Source organism: Balaenoptera ricei, chromosome 11 (assembly GCF_028023285.1).
Source record: "Balaenoptera ricei isolate mBalRic1 chromosome 11, mBalRic1.hap2, whole genome shotgun sequence".
Lineage (NCBI taxonomy): Eukaryota > Metazoa > Chordata > Mammalia > Artiodactyla > Balaenopteridae > Balaenoptera > Balaenoptera ricei.
This window is the reverse complement of record NC_082649.1, coordinates 104,491,676-104,508,781: the sequence shown is the minus strand read 5'-3', so window position 1 is coordinate 104,508,781 and position 17,106 is coordinate 104,491,676. Positions and strand designations below refer to the sequence as shown.

General features: G+C 58.2%; 1 protein-coding gene across 2 annotated transcripts in view; it reads right to left on the bottom strand.

Moving 5' to 3' along the window:
* The window catches only part of IQSEC1 (IQ motif and Sec7 domain ArfGEF 1), a 334,212-nt gene that overhangs the window by 124,241 nt on the left and 192,865 nt on the right, over window positions 1-17,106 (bottom strand). Inside the window, exon 3 of one of the 2 annotated variants that reach the window (XM_059940474.1) lies at window positions 9,813-9,857. The exons of the other annotated variant lie outside the window; for it this stretch is intronic. Within the exon in view, the coding sequence (XP_059796457.1) occupies window positions 9,813-9,857 (45 nt within the window). The remainder of the gene's footprint in view (window positions 1-9,812; window positions 9,858-17,106) is intronic. 2 annotated transcript variants of the gene reach the window in all.

Genomic DNA, 17,106 nt, shown 5'->3' with positions numbered 1-17,106 from the left:
CCGAACTAGTCCTACATCTAAAAGCAGATGGGGGTACCCACCACGTGCTTGGAGGGGAGGCGCCAAAGTCAGATTGTGGGGCAAGAAAACACGGAGTTACAATCACCCTTGAAAATCTGTGACCGCGGAGGACCTGGAACTACACAGACCGAGGAAACGGCACGTGCTGTCTCAGCTTACATTCCAGGATGCCTGACGCTGTGCAGAGCTGGGGTGGATACCCACACCATTTACAGTCTTCTCCTCTCCTCTCCTCTCTCTCTTTCTCTCTTTTATACATTAAAAATATCATCCGGCTTTTAATACCAAGTGTAGGTAAGAATGTAGAGACACGGGACCGTCACTCATTGCTCGTGAGGCGGCGCACTGCTACACCACTTTGGAAAGCAATTTTGCAAAGCCCAGTAAAGTTGAAGGTACTCATATACCGCCCTGGTACAAACCCTACACACGCCACACGTGTGTGCAAGGAGCGAGTGAAGGAACACTTACTGCAGTCCTCCCTGGAGCATCAAAAAAATGGGAAACCACCGAAATCTATATCAACAGCAGAACAGTGGAATACTTTACACCAACAAAAATAAACATGAGAACTATACACAGCCACACGGATGACTCTCACCAATAAAATCTGGACTGAAAACAGCAAGTTGCATCTTGAAGAGCTATCTGTACACCCATGTTCACAGCCGCATTACTCACAAGAGCCAAAAGGTGGAAGCCACACATGTCCGTCAGTGGATGAAGAGATAAACTAAATGTGGTCTACGCACAGCATGGATTATTATACAGTTTTGAAAAGGAAGCAAATTCTGACACCTGCTACAACATGGATGAACCTGAACGATATTGCGGCGAGGGGAACAAGTCAGTCACAAAAGGACAAATCCTGCATGACTCCACTTATATGAGGTCCCGAGAGCAGTCCAATTTATAGACAGAAAGCAGGATGGTGGGTGCCAGGGGCTGGGGGAGCGGGGTGGGGAGTGTTTAATGGGGACTGAGTTTCAGTTTGGGAAGATGAAAAAGACCTGGAGATGATGGCGGGGATGGTTTCACAAGAGTGTGAACGTACTTAATGCCACCGACCGGTACACCTAAGAATGGAGAAGATGGTCAGTTTTACGTTATGTGTATTTTACCACAATTCAAAAGTTTGGAAAAGCAAGTTGTAGGTTATGACATCATGCCTGTAAAGTTCTAAAACTTGTAGAATGAGCTTTGTGTTAGCCAAATTATAAAAATGTGCATGTGAAATAAACACAGCAAATGGGCAGGGTGGGGGCACTACTGCTTAGGTTTAGCTCTGGGGGGATCGGGGTGAGATGGGATTTGAGGGCGGCCCACAGGGGCCGTCCACCGCGTCGTAACCGTTTATTTCTTTCTTTTTTTTTTTTTTTTTAAGGGGGTGATTTTATTCAGGCTATTGCAACAGGGAGAGCCATCCAAATGTGAAGATCAAAGGGTCTTGTCAGAGTGGCTTTATCTTAGACTTTTATAGGAAGGAGTAGATAAGTTACAAGGTGGGGGGATGTAGAGTTGGAATTGTTCTGCAATCAGAAGAAGTCTCAATCAGCCGATTAGGAAGTGTAACCGTTTATTTCTGAAGCCAGGTGATGGGTATACCACTCTCTACTTTTTCTTCCCACCCGAAGAACTGTTTCACTAACCAGAGTGCCCTGAGGTCCGCCAGGCTCTAGGGCCTGGGGAGAGGGCTCTGTGCCTCCCAGGATGGGCTCTGGGCCAAAGCTAGGGGCTCTGCGGAATGGCCATCGCCCCAGGCAGAAGGCAGAGGTGCCAAGAACTTCCTTTGCACTTTCTGGTTGAAATAAGCATCTCCGCTCCTCCTGCGGCCTCAGCCTCGGGCAGGGCTCCAGGATTATTTTACATGGATTTAAGATCACTAATGAAGAATAATTAACAGCTTCAAGGGAGCCTGGCACACCCTGTGTTTAGAAGTGGTTAATTATGCATTGTCTGCAAAACACCCTTTTCATACTCGAAAGTTTTGGGTCGCTGGTTTAAACAATGGAATATGGCATCAGGAAAAGAGCCAAGTGGTTCCATGCGCCAAGTTCCTAGGGTTGGATCTCTTTGGACAGAGGTGACCACGGCTCCCTAAGCCCCCTAAGTGAGGTGCCTTAAGTGCTTCCCTGGCACTGACACTGTCAATCCCCCGGAGGGGCCATGGCAGGTGGGCTAGCTCCCTCCCCCACCGTCGCAAGCAGTTGGAGCCCTGCCAGGATGCGGTCTGGCCGTAAAGCTGGAGTCTCTCGTCCACCTGACTGATGCGTCACCATTATTTATGAACACTAGTCAATAGAAAGAGGACTGTCCCCAGCCCCAAGCATCTCATTTGCCAGTCGGAGCTCCTTGGCTGGCCCTGTGCAGCCTGTGAGATCCCTCGGTCCCCCTGACAGGCCATGTGACTCTGGGCCAGCCACTTCTCCCTCATGAGTCTCTATTTGTTCACCTGGAAAATGGGACAATTACATCCTCCCCTTCACGGGGTTGGTGGGCTTAGAACGATGCCTCCCACGTAGCAGGTACTCCGTGAGCCTCCGCATCACACTGCCCACCCGGCCTCCCTTTCTAGCCTCATTGCCTGACAGGCACCCTACACTTCAGCCTCATCTGTGACCATTTCTGAACCACGCCAGGCTCAGTCCTACCTCCACACGTTTGCTCATGCTGTGCTCCCTCCCTACTGTCCCTTCCTTATCTGGAAAAATCCTGCTCCTACGTTCAGGCCCAGCTCAAATGACACCTCCTGCAGGAAGCCTTCCTAGATTTCTCCCAGGCCAGACAGCCTCCCTCATACTGCTGGTATCTTTGTGCCACCTCTATTTATCCCCCATCCTCAACTTTCATGGCTTGTTAGTGGGTCTCTTCCCCCTCGTAAGCTGGGAGCTCCTTGGGGACTATGTCCCATTTGTCTTCCGGTCACAGTTGGGCCTTGAGAAAAGAGCACCTGCTCTGAATGAGAACCTCCCATGGTGGGAGGGGCCGAGGGGGCTCTCACTGGTTGGCCTGGAGGCTGAGCCAGGTCTCTCACAAGCACCACGTAACTCCCAGAGGGACTCTCAGCTTGCTACTCCCACCCTGAGAGCCCCTCTGGGCTCCCCACTGTGCACAGCAGGAGGCCCAGCCCCTGGTCCGAGACTCAGGTCCCCGGCGCCCCTCTCAGCTCCATGGCTTCTCACCACCACCCAAAGACACATGCCCTTTGAAAGCCTCTGGGGTTTTTCACATGCCTTTCCCTCTGCCTAGAACACCCATCTCCCCCTCTCGGCCCAGCCAACTCCTGCAGACACTTCGTTGCCCGCTCAGCTGTCACCTCCTCCAGGAAGCCCCACATCCAGATCCACTCCTCCTACCGTGTCCACCTGAGCCCCTGTGGGGTGGGGACATGCTTCCTTTATCCCTCTCGCCTCAGGACCCTGGCATACTCCTCTCCTGAGCTGCGGGGCACTCGAGACAGAGTCTACCTTGGAACAAGAGAGACCTGGGTCCAAATCCTGTGGCCACACTTACTTGTCTGCCCGCCCTTGGGTCTCACCTGCTCAAAGGGGGGCTTCAATGCGCCTCTTGCAGTAGGGCTGAGGATTGATCAGAGTGTAAAGTTCACCCTCGGCAGACACTTAACAACTAACAGCCAGAACATTCCAGGTGCCCCAGGCCCATAGGAACAAGCTCCCTGGATGGTGGGAAAGGCTGGTCCACCTGCACGAGTGGAAGATGCCCCGGGTACAGCTGGTGCTGATCAGATGTGGGGTGGGCCTCGCTCCCTGGCACCCACCCAAGAGCGGGAACTTCCTTTCTGAGGCTGCTGTGAGACCCTCAGGACCTGCCCCCTTCAGAAAAAGCCTTGGAAGAGAAAAGAAAAGCTCCCACACTTTCCCAGAACGGCTCGCATGCTAATAGCCATGGACTTCACAGAGTGTGAAATCAGGAAAAACGAATTCCCTCAGGATAGCCGGTATTCTAACTCCCTCCCCCAAGGCCTTTAATTACAGGCCGTTGAAGGCGCCCTTCCTGCTGGCCTGGGCACCGGTGTTCCTCAGCCAAGGTGTGTGTGTGGACAGAACGCACGTGCGGAAGATACCGTCAGTTTTACTAACATTCGGGGTCATGCCCGCATCGTTTCAGGGAGTAGTCCCCAAATGCCACTACCCGTCAACTGGGCCAAATCCCTAAAGATGAGGAAATTGGGGCTCAGAGAGGGAAAGTGACCTGCCCAAAGTCACAAAGCAAGCGGAGGGACTTGAACTCTGGTCTCCTGACTTCCACACCAGGGATACCCTCATTCTGCCCAAGTAAGGCAGATACCCTCATTGCCCCAAGTGTGTCTCAGATCTCTGCTTGGGATGGAGGCCGTCAAACCCCTTAGTCACATGAGCCGCCAGTGAGGTCAGGGGGCGTGGACCCTGGCAGGGCCAGGCCAGGGTGGAGGCTGCCCTCCTGTGGGGTGACAGTCCTCCATGCAAGTCCGCTCCAGGGCCAATCTCAGCAGCAAGGAACAATGAAACTCAGCGCATGGCCACAGAGCACTCGGGGGGGACCCCTTCTCTGCAGAAATCCTACCAGCTTCAGGGCTGGAGGAAGAGGCGGGTACAATTGAGCCAAGTTGCCCAGTGGCCCAGAGCAAACGCCAGCAGGGGCCCTGCCCCAGGACGAGGAGGCCCTGTGGTCGCCAGGCAGGGGACGGTCCCGCCAGCTCGGCTGCCCCACGGCAGAGGCCCTCCCGGGGCACCTACCTTTTATAGACTCCGTGCAGCGGCTGCAGGCACAGGAACTGCCAGTAATCCAGGCAAAAGGCCTTGAACTTGAGCATTTTCGCCTTTCGGTCTCCTGCCGGACCCCCGTGGCACCTCCACCGAGACTTGGAGAGGGGCTGAGGGAGCTGGGGGACGGGCCGCTCCGGCCACCACCCCGGTCCCCGCTGCCACAGTGGTCCCACTCACATGGCCCGGTGCTGCCAGCCGCCCCTCCAGCACAGCCTCCGATACAAAGAGCAGCGCACACAAAAGCCCAGCGACTCCTCCGTCAGGCTCGCCCAGGCAGCCTCAGGCTGCTGCCGCCGCGGGGGGCTGGAGCTTCTCGGGGCTTCCCCGGGGGTCCCCGGGGCAAACGGGGGCAGCCCTGGCTGTGCTGAGTGGTGGGGGCCCCCGGCCCCTCATCCTGGGGGCCTGGATACCGGGGCTCCTGACGGCGGCTCCAAAAGCTCCCTCTTCCAACTGGTCCCCAGTGGCTGCGCCGGCACCTGGCCGGGCAGTGGCCCAGCTGCCTGCCTGGCCCGAAGTGGCCGAGGCTGGGAAGACCAGGGGTGTGGGGTGCAGGCAGGGAGGGGGCGAGGTGACAGATGCCGGCCTCCTCGCCAGGTCAGTTATGTTTGGCGGAATCCCTGCTCGGCCCCGAGAGCAGAAACTCACCACGTCGCCACATGGTGCAGTGGGAACCGCTGGCTCTGAAAGGCAGCGGAGAAAGACTGACAGGGCCACCGTGGTTGCCTGGGTGACAGGGACACATTGATAAAATCTAAAATGGAACCTCGATGACAGCCGCTCATTGGCTGCCGGGAGGGGACTCCCGACGCCGGGGGGGCGGGGGGGGGCCTGGGCTGAGGGGCCATGGCCAGCGGGGCATTGTCAGGCAGGGACGGGGCCACAGGCACGACGGGTGGCTCTGCGGCCCGGGACCCGGCGTCACGGGCGGCCAAGCAGAACCAATGGGCCCCTCCTGGCGGGTCTGGCTTACACTCTGGACGCCCTGCGGCCCTTTCCCTACACGCTAGCCACAGGGATCTCAAATGGCCCTCCCTGCTCCACGCGGGCCCCCTGCTGCTCTCAGACTACAGGCCAAACTCCCGACTGCCCACCGGCCCTCAGCGCCCCGACTCCTGCCGACGGTCTGAGCTCTCTGAGGCTCCCGCCAGGTCCCAGAAGCCATCCCCTCCTTTAGGCCTTCCGGGCAGCGCCCGTGGCCAGAGGTGCCCTCCCCGGCCCCTCTCCACCCACCGGATCCTACCGCCAGCATCGCGTCCGAGCCCCCCGCACGCCCTGCCCTGACTTTCTCTGCGGGACGTGCCCGCCTCCGAGATGATCCTGTTGGTTTACTTATCTGCTCTGCTCCCAACTGCAGCGCAAGCACCCCGGCCCAGCCCGGCTCAGGGCAGCACCTGGCCCACTGCAGGCGCCCCATCGTTTGTTGCAGGAGTGAAGGGTCCTGGAGAGCGGGATGGAAGGGTCCACCTGAGCACACCACACTCACCCCGCCTGCTACTCGGGGTCCCTGGTTTGCTCCACACTGTTGACAAAGCAGCGGTCCCATCGCATCCTTGTGTGGAGGGCTCGCTCCCCCTCCCCCAACCACAGAGGAGGAAACAGAGCTCCGAGAAGACCCCATCACCGTGTGTGAGGGACGACGTCCAGGCCCATCGCCTCAGACAGGAGTGGCTGCCGCCAGAGTGCTGGGCCTGCGTGTCCTGTGCCGGCGGCCGGGCGTTCAAGGCTGGGTGCGGACCCGGGCCTGATCCCAGCACCCCCCCGCGTCCCGGCAAAGCCAAAAACAAAGTCACCGGCCTCAGGAGGGAGTCTCCTCCGTCCACCATCTCGGACGCGCTGCTTCTAGAGCAGTGGCTCTCCCCGCCTGGGCGATTCTGCCACCACCCCCTGCCCCAAGCAACAGTGGCCATGCCTGGGGACACTGTGGGTTGTCACAATGGGGAGGGCGGCGCTACGGGCCTCTAGTGCATTTAGAGGCCGCCAAACACCCCACAGTGCACAGGACGCCCCCCTCCGCCAGGAGTGATTTAGTCTAGCGGCTCTGCAGGGTGGCTCTCCGTGGGAAGTGCCGCCGTGGACGGCTAGAAGGGAAGGGCGTCCGCGGTGGCTCAGTCGAGCGGGGAGCGTGAAGCCCAGTGAGGGGAAGGGCACGGACGCATCATCAGGATGGCCGAGCTGGACGCAGCGTGGGGCACAGTCCACCAACCCAGCCTGGGGAGAGGGGAGCTGCTGGGTAACTGGGCTGGTGACGAGGCAGGCGAGGAAGGAGGGCAGCATGGCGGTCTGCCGAGGGTGAGGGGCCTGTCTGCCAGCCAGCGGGGCCAGCCTCCCTGAAGGGCCGTCCGCCCTCCCCCAACGGGACATCAGCTTCCCTCTCACGCCTGTGGCAGAGGAAGCCGGCTGTTCCTTTGAAAGGAGGCAGTTACTGGCTGGGACCTTTGTTTCTGAATTTCCCAGGCTGTAAGCAGGCCTCCAGAACCTCCGCGGGACTGGCCACCAGAGCCCGAGGGCTGGCTTTCTCAGAGGCTCCCACAAAGCAGCAAAGCCAGCGGCCCCGCTGCGCATAAAGGGCAGAGGCCAGGCGGTCGTGCCGGGGGGGAGGGGGCGGCCGGGTCTGGCACCAACAGTCCTCTGGTCCCTGGATCTCAGTTTTCCTCATCTGTGAAATGGGAACACTGAGCTGGGCTCTGCCTATGTCCCAAGGGGATGAGGGCAGATCTCACGTAGCGTCTGTTGCTCCTCAAACGTGCCGGGAATGCTCCACATCTGAGCCTTTGCACTGGCCGTCCCCCTGCCCGGAGGCTCCTACTCCAGATAGCTGCACAGCTCATCCCTCGCCCGCCTTTCCTTCTGGTGTCTGGCTAAACAGCGCCGCCTCCAAAAGGCCTTCCCTGACTACCCTCCCATCACTATCCCCTTCACCCTGCTTTATTTTTCTTCGTAGCGCTTGTGGACAAAAAATGCGGCTGCCACTTCAGTAAACAGAGAATGCTGCTGCCATCAAGCCGTCAGCGCTGCAGCAGCCCCTGAAGGTGCACCCTGAGGGGATTCCAGATGGAGAAAAACAGGAGAGCCGCCCTAGATAGTGGAGATGCACATCTAAGGAATAATTTCAAGGACTCTTGCACCGTCCCATACGTAGAAAAGCACTAAAATCATTAACTTGAGATGTCTGGGTTTTTGTGATTAGCAGTCATCTTTGGGGTGGACCACATTTTTCCCAGCAGAAAGCCCTCTATCTCCTGGCTTCTCCCTTCCCTCTTGGCAGCAGGTCCCTCGGGGCTGTCACAGAGGCTGTCTCCCAGGCTACAGTCCTCGGTAAGGTCCAGATAAAACATAACTCGCAACTTTTGGGCTGTGCGCTTTTCTTCAGTCGACACACTTGTCACCACCTGATGTATCATATTAAAACCCGATTTCTCTGTCCGTTTGCTGCCTGATACAGTAGCTCTGCAAAGGCAGCAGGACAAGTCCCTGTGGTTTCCTGAGTTCCCCCCACACCCGCAGGTGCTCAGGAAATAATGGCTGAGAAGCAGAGGGGGAAGGCAGAACCAAGGGGCCCTGCTGTCTTTGCTCTCTGAAGGTGCAGGGGGTCATTGGCTATGAGGTCAAGTGTGGCCAGCCTCAAGCAGCGGTGGTTACTGTGGCCACTCCCTGACCGTGACCGCCATCACTTATGTGCCCGAGCTGGAGTGAGGCCGTGGGGGTGTGTGGACCCACGTGCAGAGGGACGGTATAAGGGTCCGAGTGCCGAAGGAAGGGAGCGTGCAGATGTCCGGGAGTCTGCGTGTGTGTGTGTGTGTGTGTGTGTGTGTGTGTGTGTGTGTGGTTGTGCAGGAAGTGTACACACATGGGCGAGGAGTGTACTACAGCGTCAGGCAGTGTCCACACCAGGATCTGGGTTCAAATCCCAGCTCTGCTCACCAGCTGAGAGTCCTGAAAAAGTGACGCCTGTAAAACGGGCCGATAGCTCTGCGTGGCCGTGCAGAGGTGGGACGCCGCCAGCTTTCAGCCAACAGAAGCGACAGCCCTCACTGCTATATGCGCCGTGGCTGCAGAGCGTCCGTGTACGGGGTTACACGACAGTGTGAACGTGTGCGGACCACCCGACTCTCCGGCCTCCAGCAGTGCCCCTGGGGGTGCCCAGCCCCGAGCTGCTCAGGGAAGCCGCGCCCGCGTGCCCACCCCCAGCCCTTCTCACAGCCTCAGCCGCCTCAGGCATCTAGCTGGTCGCCAGAGCATCTCATCCCCATATAGCGCCTGCCACCCGACAGCTGGGGCCCAGCCCCTGCTTGACGGCTCCAGTTCCGGGCGCACTGCCTTTGTGCAGACGCTCCCCCTCACCGAGGCCGAGCTCCCCAGTGGGACTTGGGTCTGCCGTCCACCCGCCCCCTCGCTTTCCATGCCCTGGGTCCACATCCACTTCTCAGGGCCTCACAAAGTCTGCCCTCTCCTGGGAGCGGGGACCCCCAGCCCACTTGTAGTCACCCCCACGTGTAGCGCAGACGTCCCCTCCCAGCCCCCCGTCCGTGCCAACCCCACTCAGGACCAGCTGCCCGTTCCTGGTCTTCCATGCCCACCTGCTGCCCCATCCAGGGGCCTCCCCTACACCACAGTCTCCAGCCCTTCCTTCTGAAGACGTCTTACAGAAACATCAAGATACAAGACGCTCAGACCACCATCCCCACTTCCACCAAGTACAGTGTGGAAACTGACAGACACTGTCAGCTTCTCCCTTGGGCTGCAGCCTTGGTCGTCATGGGAGCCACGGCTGTAGGCCGGCCCTCGGGGGACCACCAGCCTTGAATCTCGGAGGAACTATGGGCTGAGCCACGGTCCAGGAGGGACCGCTCCTAGCTGGACTTGATCTCAGGGGATGTGTCAGCACTATCTCCGGGCCCTGGGGGAATTTTAGGGCCAAATGGGGGGCTAATTTCCCCCATGGCCTCTTGGGGCCGACCCTAGGTGCTGATGGGGAGAGTGGGCCAGTGGTTCTGAGCAGGTCCAGGGTGGATGGTACAACAGTACCTGTATCGGTCAGTGGAGAGGCTGCTTCCGGTCTCCAGGGAGCTCCTGAGGTGGCAAAAGTGAGACAGGATTACCGATGACCCCAGACAACAAGCCCCCCCCCACCCGGGGGGCCATGCCAGCGCAGGCCACGCTGGGTGGTGCCAGGTCAGGTCCTGGGGTAGGTGAGCAGCCCTGGGGAAAGCCTGTGGCCCCACATGCAAGAAACCATGTGCTTTTTTGCCCTCTGACAGGTCAGCCAAGACTCTGCCCCGTGCCCACCCCACACGCCAGTGCAGGGGCTCAGTGCCAGGGGGCCCTTGGCAACGACACGTCCAACTGCTCCCTGTTCAATGGGGACACCGAGGTCCAAGGTCCCACAGGGAGTCTCCCAGCGGAGGCTCTTTGCAGGCAGAGCTGCACCCTGGGGTGTGGCCTGGGCCTGCCAGCTGGCAGGTCTGTCCACAGCCCCCGACCACAGACAACCCCTTCCCAGCATGAGCTGGCCTCTGCCCCCTCACGCTCCTCTCATCATTCCTGCCCCAGGGCCTTTGCACTTGCCGTTGGCCCTGCAATGGAATGCTCTGTCCCCATCACATTTGACAGCTTTCCAACTCCAGGAGGCCTTCCCTGTCTATAGCAGCCCTCCCCCGCCCTTCAGTACCCTCGCCCCCCACTCGTTGTCTTTCAGAGCCCCATGTGAAACAGGCCGAGTCATCTATCTGTTCGCTTATTCACTCCTGTCTGCCCGTCAGACTCCCCTCCCGAAGGCAGGGCCCTGTGTGTCCTGGTCATTGTCCCACCGAGGGGACCGGCCGTGACGGTGCCTCCTTTGATCTGTCACCTGCTACAAACCTGGTCACAGGTGGGGAGGGCAGTTGGCGGGGGGGGGCCCTGCTGAGGCCCCACAGACGCCCGTGAGGAAACAGGCTCCGAGAAGGTAAGCGCTGTGGGTCCCCTGCTCTACAGACTGGGCGGCACTGAGACTCGGGGTCCCGCTGTGGGTCTGGGCTCCGAGCCAGCCCACCTGGGGGGTCAGATCCCACCCCACCCCCGACCAGCCACTCATGTGGTACAAGTGCCTCTCTGAGCCTCAGTGTCTTCAGTAAAATGGAAGTGAGAGTACGAAGCTCCCGCGGGCAAATAATTGATCTGAGACGATGTCGAGAAACACGCGCCTCTGCTGGCTCTGCTTGGCGCCACGCCCGGTGACCGAGGCCTTCGGCCTGGGGGTGCCTTCCACGAGGCGGGGGCCCAGCTCCCCAGCACACCCTGTCCCTGCCCTCCTGGGCAGCGGCTGCTGTGACACAGGACACGCCTCTGGAGGCGGTGTCATTGGGCTACACCTCTCCTCCGATGCCACGCTGCTTCCCACGTGGGCCACAGCCCTCCCGCTGTGGGTGCCCCACGTGCCTCTCCGCACCCAACACCCAGACGTCCAGGGCACCTGCTCCGAGTGGGCCTGAGCTCGGCACCGTGGGCCTTGGCCTTCTGGGCCACCGCTGGGAGCCCACCACGGCTCATCTGAGCTTCGGCCTCGTTCCCTGACCCTCCTTCCACATCCCCGCACTGACCCATGAATCTGCTACTTCCCATCCGGCTGAAGCATCGCTGGTTGCCGGACCCCACGTGCAGCAGATGGGATGCCCCAGAACCTGCCTCAGGCACCCCTCTTCTCCAGCCTCAGCTGAAGAGGCCGCAGACGGCTCCCCACTCCCCTGGAGCCAGAGCCCACTGGGGGCCGCGCACCATCGGCTCAGCCCCTCTGCCTGTGTGTCAGCAGGCCTGGCCGGGGATCAGGAAGAACAGAGGACATGAGGGATGGCGTCAGGATGCCCTCGAGTCGCTCTGCCGGACTGTCACTGTCCTGTCCCCACTCTGGGGAGGACAGCGGCTTTCGAGGATGGAGAGGGCACGGCTGGCCAGACAGGCCTTCCCTCCCTCCCGGTCCAGGAACCGTGCTGGGAGCTGTGCTGGGAGAGGTGAGGAAACCCGGCCTCCTGGAAGCCCCAAGTCTGGACAATCCCCCACCTGGCTGCTCATGCCATGCGAGGTAACACCAATGTGATGTGACAGGGACACAGCCAATGGTGCTGGGGTTCCTGGAGCCCACTCTGCCCAGGCCCAGGGTTGCCCTCCCCAGCTCCAGTCCTGCTCTGACTACATCGTGATAACACGGCACCATCTCGGCCTGCCACAGACAGTCCACCTAGTGAGCGCTAGGTTCTTTCTCCAAATGCTTCCTCGCCTAACCCCTGCATGAACCTCACAAGGCACACGGAATCATGACCCACCTTTACAAAAGCTGACCATGCGGCCCAGGGGCTCCCTGTACCTGGAACACCACTCCATTCCCTGCCTTTTCATCCTGCAGTAAACTCCTATTCACCCTCCAAAACCCTGCTCAAAGGTCAACTCCTTTGTGCAGACTTCTTTGCCTACTTTATCCCCCTAATCAGACTCCTTCCTTCCTTCCTTTTTTCCTCACTCCCTCTTTCCCTCCCCCCTTCGTCTCTCTCCCACTCCTCTAATGACAGTGAGTATTTTTTGAGCAGTTCCTATGGACGAGGCATTGGTATTAACAGTTGACCAGTGTCACCTCATTTGGTCGTCACCACAGCCTGTGAAGGAGGCATGGGGACACCCCACCACATTGTGACACTCGGGTCCAAGATACGGAAGGGTGCACAATAATTCCCCCCCAGGCAGTAGTGTCCACAAGGCACACACGTGAAGACGGGGACCCTCCCAGACGTGCAAGGCTGACCTGGCCTGCTGTGGCCCAGCTCTAAACTCTGTGACAAGCGGGGGTCCCTGCCTGGGCTCCCCACTCCTCCCCACCCATGTCCCGCCCATCCCGGGGAACCCCTCGGTGGCCTGAACCCCTCGGCGGTCCCCCTCTCGGTGTGCTGCTGACCCTGACAGCCCAGCTGGGACTGGCTCTGATGGGGACCCTCCCTCTGCCCGGTGCCCTGCCGGGTCCACGCAGCCTTGTTGGCCACAGACTGAGGCCCTCTCTGCCCGTCACCCTCCTTCTCCACTCAGCCCAGCTGCCAACAGGAGGGGCACGGCCCAGCACCTGAACTGGGAACCAACGGCCTGGGACATGCCGGAGCCCCTCTTTGCCTCGGCCTCCCCACCCAGAATGAGGGGTGGCGGTAACAGCTCCACCTCACACAGTCGCTGTGAGAAAGGTGAGGTGCTGCCCACGGAGCAGAAGCGCCTTGTATACCAGAAGGTGCAGAGCAGGTGTGTCTGCGGTACCACACGCTATTATATGATTACATCCAATAATGTTTAGTGAGATGTTAGAGCCTAGAGGTTACAACTAGAGCCAAGAGGGCCGGGGTTCGGATCCCAGCTTTGCCACACACTAGCTGTGTGACCTTGGGCAAGTTAATGAACCTCTCTGTGCCTCAGTTTAGGGTCCTCTTTTATTGTGTTTTAGGAAGATTAAATACGTTAATACATTTAAAGCACTTAGAACAGTGCCAGGCACAGAGTCAGTATTCCATAAATCCAGCTACGGCCAGTACAGAACTCAAAACAGTAGCATATTATGTTATGTATCATATGAAGGTGTGATACGGCCAGTATACGAATGATCTTAACGTGTTGTATTAACACACCGATTCTATATTAATAGATGTTTGTTTTACCCACATATCTAAAATCCTCATTTATAGGGGAAACGGGCTGTGAGTGGTGACCGCGCAGTACCACGGTCTCTTACTGAGGTGTGGTGGCCCCAAGTCCAGAGCTCAGTCTGCTCTGCTGCGCTGCGGCTCCTCCCGCCGCCCGGGGGCCCCAGCATCTCCGGAGGCCCCTGGACCAGGCTCGCGGACGCGGCACTCTGGATCAACTGGGCAGGGCTCCAGTCCTCCTCCCGCCTCCAACGCAGGCTCCGGGGAAACAGCCCCTTCCGGCCACCCTGGACAAGGCGACTGCCCTGGCGACAGTCCCTTCTGAAGCCCCTGTCCCCAGCCCTACATGACCGGGCTCCTGGGGAGGCCACTTCCTTCCCCCTCAGAGGAAAGTGGCTGTTCCAATCCTACTGGGAGCGGCAGTGCTTCCATCCCCGGCCGTGCGGTAGACACATGGACGCTTCTAAGAAATACAGATGTACTGACGCCTGGGCCCAAACCCAGACGGATGAGTCAGAACCTCTGAGGGCCGTGCTCCTGCACCTTGGGTGTTTTTTTTGTTTGTTTGTTTTTGTTTTTGTAACTCTTCACTTTGAAATAACCACAATAAGATTCACAATAAGTTGCAAAATAAAATGTACAGGGAGGACCCAGGCAACCCTCCCCCAGCCTCCCCCAGTGATAACATTGCACACCAAAAAATGTTGCCCACCATCAAGCCACCGGCCACTGCAGCTGACCTGACACGGCGCCCTGAGGGGATTCAGGATGGAGAAAAAGAGGAGACAGGCCCTAGAGTGTTAAGATGCTTATCGAAGAGTAATTTCAATGAGCCCAGACTCTTGCATCTTCCCATACACAGAAAAGCACTAAAATCATTAACTTGAGAAGTCTGTTTTTTGGTGATCAGTAGTCATCTTTTGATGTTGCATGCATGCGTGCGTGCATGTGTGTGTGTGCATCTATGCAATTTCACCACATATGTAGCTTTTTGTGACCCCCCACGATCGAGTTCCAAGACCGTCTATCACATGGCACTCGCATGCCACCCCTCCCTCCAGAGCCACACCCACTTCTCCCCCAATCCTTCACTCCCAACAGCCACCAATCTGTCCATCATTTTGTCATTTCAGAATGTTATACAAACTGAATCGTACAGGATGTGATTTTTCAAGACTGGCTTTTTTCACTCACCATAATTCCCTGGAGGTTTATTCAAGCTGTTCATGTATCAACAGTCCCTTCCTTTTCACAGCTGAATAATATTCCACAGCATGGCCGTACCACAGTTTTTTTTATCCATCCCCCCCTGGGAAGGATATCTGGGCAGGTTCCAGGTTGGGGAGCTGTCAGGGATAGAACTGCTAGGAACCTTCTCCTACAGGTTTTTGTGTGAATGTTAAGTCTTCCCTTCTCTGGAACAAATGCCCAGGAGTGCCACAGCCAGGGTGTTTGGTGAGAGTACACTTACTCTGAAAACCCCCCTTCTAGAGTGGCTGTACCCTTGTACATTCCTAGCAGCAATGCAAGTGGGATCCAGTTTCTCTGCATCTTGGCCAGTGTTTCGTGTTGCCCCTGTTTTTACTTCCAGCCGTTCTGATGGACGTGCAGTGAAACCTCACCGTGGTTTTAGTTCAAGTTTCCCTGATGGCTTACAACGCTGACCATCATTTCATGTGTTTATCTGCCGCCCGCCTATCTTGTTCGGTGCAACAAAGGTGCACCTTCATTTTTAAAAGCTGCCCAGGGCTTCCCTGGTGGTGCAGTGGTTAAGAACCCACCTGCCAATGCAGGGGACATGGGTTCAAGCCCTGGTCCGGGAAGATCCCACATGTTGCAGAGCAGCTAAGCCCGTGAGCCACAACTACTGAGGCTGCGCTCTAGAGCCCGCGAGCCACAACTACTGAGCTCACGTGCCTCAACTACTGAAGCCCACGTGCCTAGAGCCCGTGCTCTGCAGCAAGAGAAGCCACTGCAATGAGAGAAGCCCTCGCACCGCAATGAAGAGTAGCCCCCGCTCACCGCAACTAGAGAAAGCCCGCCTGCAGCAACGAAGACCCAACACAGCCAAAAATAAATTAATTAATTAATTTAAAAAATAATATTAAAAAAAAAAAAAAAAAAAAAAAGCTGCCTAGATGGGTCTAACATGGAACCAGCTAATCCTCTAGGGCCCTCCGAGCATAGAAAGTTCTGTCAGTTTTACTTTTTATTTTTAAAAATTATTTATTTATTTGGCTGCGCTGGGTCTTAGTTGCTGCACGTGGGATCTAGTTCCCCCGACCAGGGATCAAACCCGGGCTCCCTGCATTGGGAGCGCGGAGTCTTAGCCACTGGACCACCAGGGAAGTCCCAGTTCTGTCAGTTTTAAAAAGAACATGTTCACGGGTGTAAGAATTCTTCCTGGCACCCTGTGCTTTCTGGAAGGGCCCTAGGGAGGGTTCCAGACTGCCAAAGGTGGCTCTGAGCCATTGTGCTCAGGCCAGAGGGTGACTCTGTTTGTTCCTGAGAAGAAACAGGGAGAAAATAGAGAGAGGGGCACGATGGGCAGAGGGCAGGCTCTCCACGTAGCCCTCGCCCAAGGGAGTCTGCTCAAAGCCCACAGGGGCTTGAGTGGGCTGGTTGGCAGGGAGCAGTGGGACAGGGCATGGCCTGGGAGGGACCTGGGGCAGGGCGGTTCCAGACGCTCATGGGCCCTGGGTTGGAGTTATTTGTGGATTTACCCCCATTTCCAGAGGGGCAGGGGAGGCCGCACGCCTCCCTTTTACTAAATAATACATAGCCACTGCGTCAACTATGGAAAATAACAACAGAGCACAGCAAGGAAAAGAAAGCAACCCACCTTCCCAGCTCCCTGGGGATTTGCCGGTGTTGATGTCTGAGACCTCTCTAAATGTGTGCCTGGGACGGGGACCGGGCCTACGTGTGTTGTGGTTGCACAAAAGTACATTCTGTTCTGTGGCCCACGTTCCCCGCTCACTTAACACGTCTCCGTGTTTTTAGGTCGTCAAACATTCCTCTGCGTCACCCTTTGGAAGCGGCCCGGAACCCTGGGCCCACTCCCCGCTGCCCGCATCGGGGTCAGGCCTGGTGTGTCTCTCCCATCCTTGGCTGCTGGGCTGTCCCGTCAATGAGGTCTCTGTGCAGGCGGCGGATGTGTCTCTAGGACCCATTCCTGGGATTTCTCGGTCAAGGGGAGGGATGTTTACACGGCTCTGGGTACACACGGATGCAGACCCAGGGGGCTGGACCAGTGCTCTTAGGGCAGTGACGGGGGTGCCTGGCCATCCCCAGGGCTCCCGAAGTTTCTGTCTGGGGCAGAGCCTGGGCACCCCTGCTCCTGAGCCCCCAGGCAGCCCCAGACAGAGCGCCTGTCCGGGGCGGGCTCACCCCTCGCCGCTGCCCCGTGTGTCGCTGTCCTCCTTCCCCTCTGGGGCTCCGAAAGCGGGGGCACAGAGGAGGTAGGAGGTGGCCAGGCCGCCCTGAGGTCTCGTCCCATCATCCCCGAGGCCGAGGCTGCTGTCTCACGTCACCCGCCGGGTGCCCCGCTCTGGGCTGCCTCAGACGAGGAGCCTGGGGCCGCCTCCTGCCTTGGAGACTCCGGTGCGGCTCCCGGGAGCGGACGGACGGACGCACGGGGGGCGCCTCGTAAACCACACCGACCTGAGGAG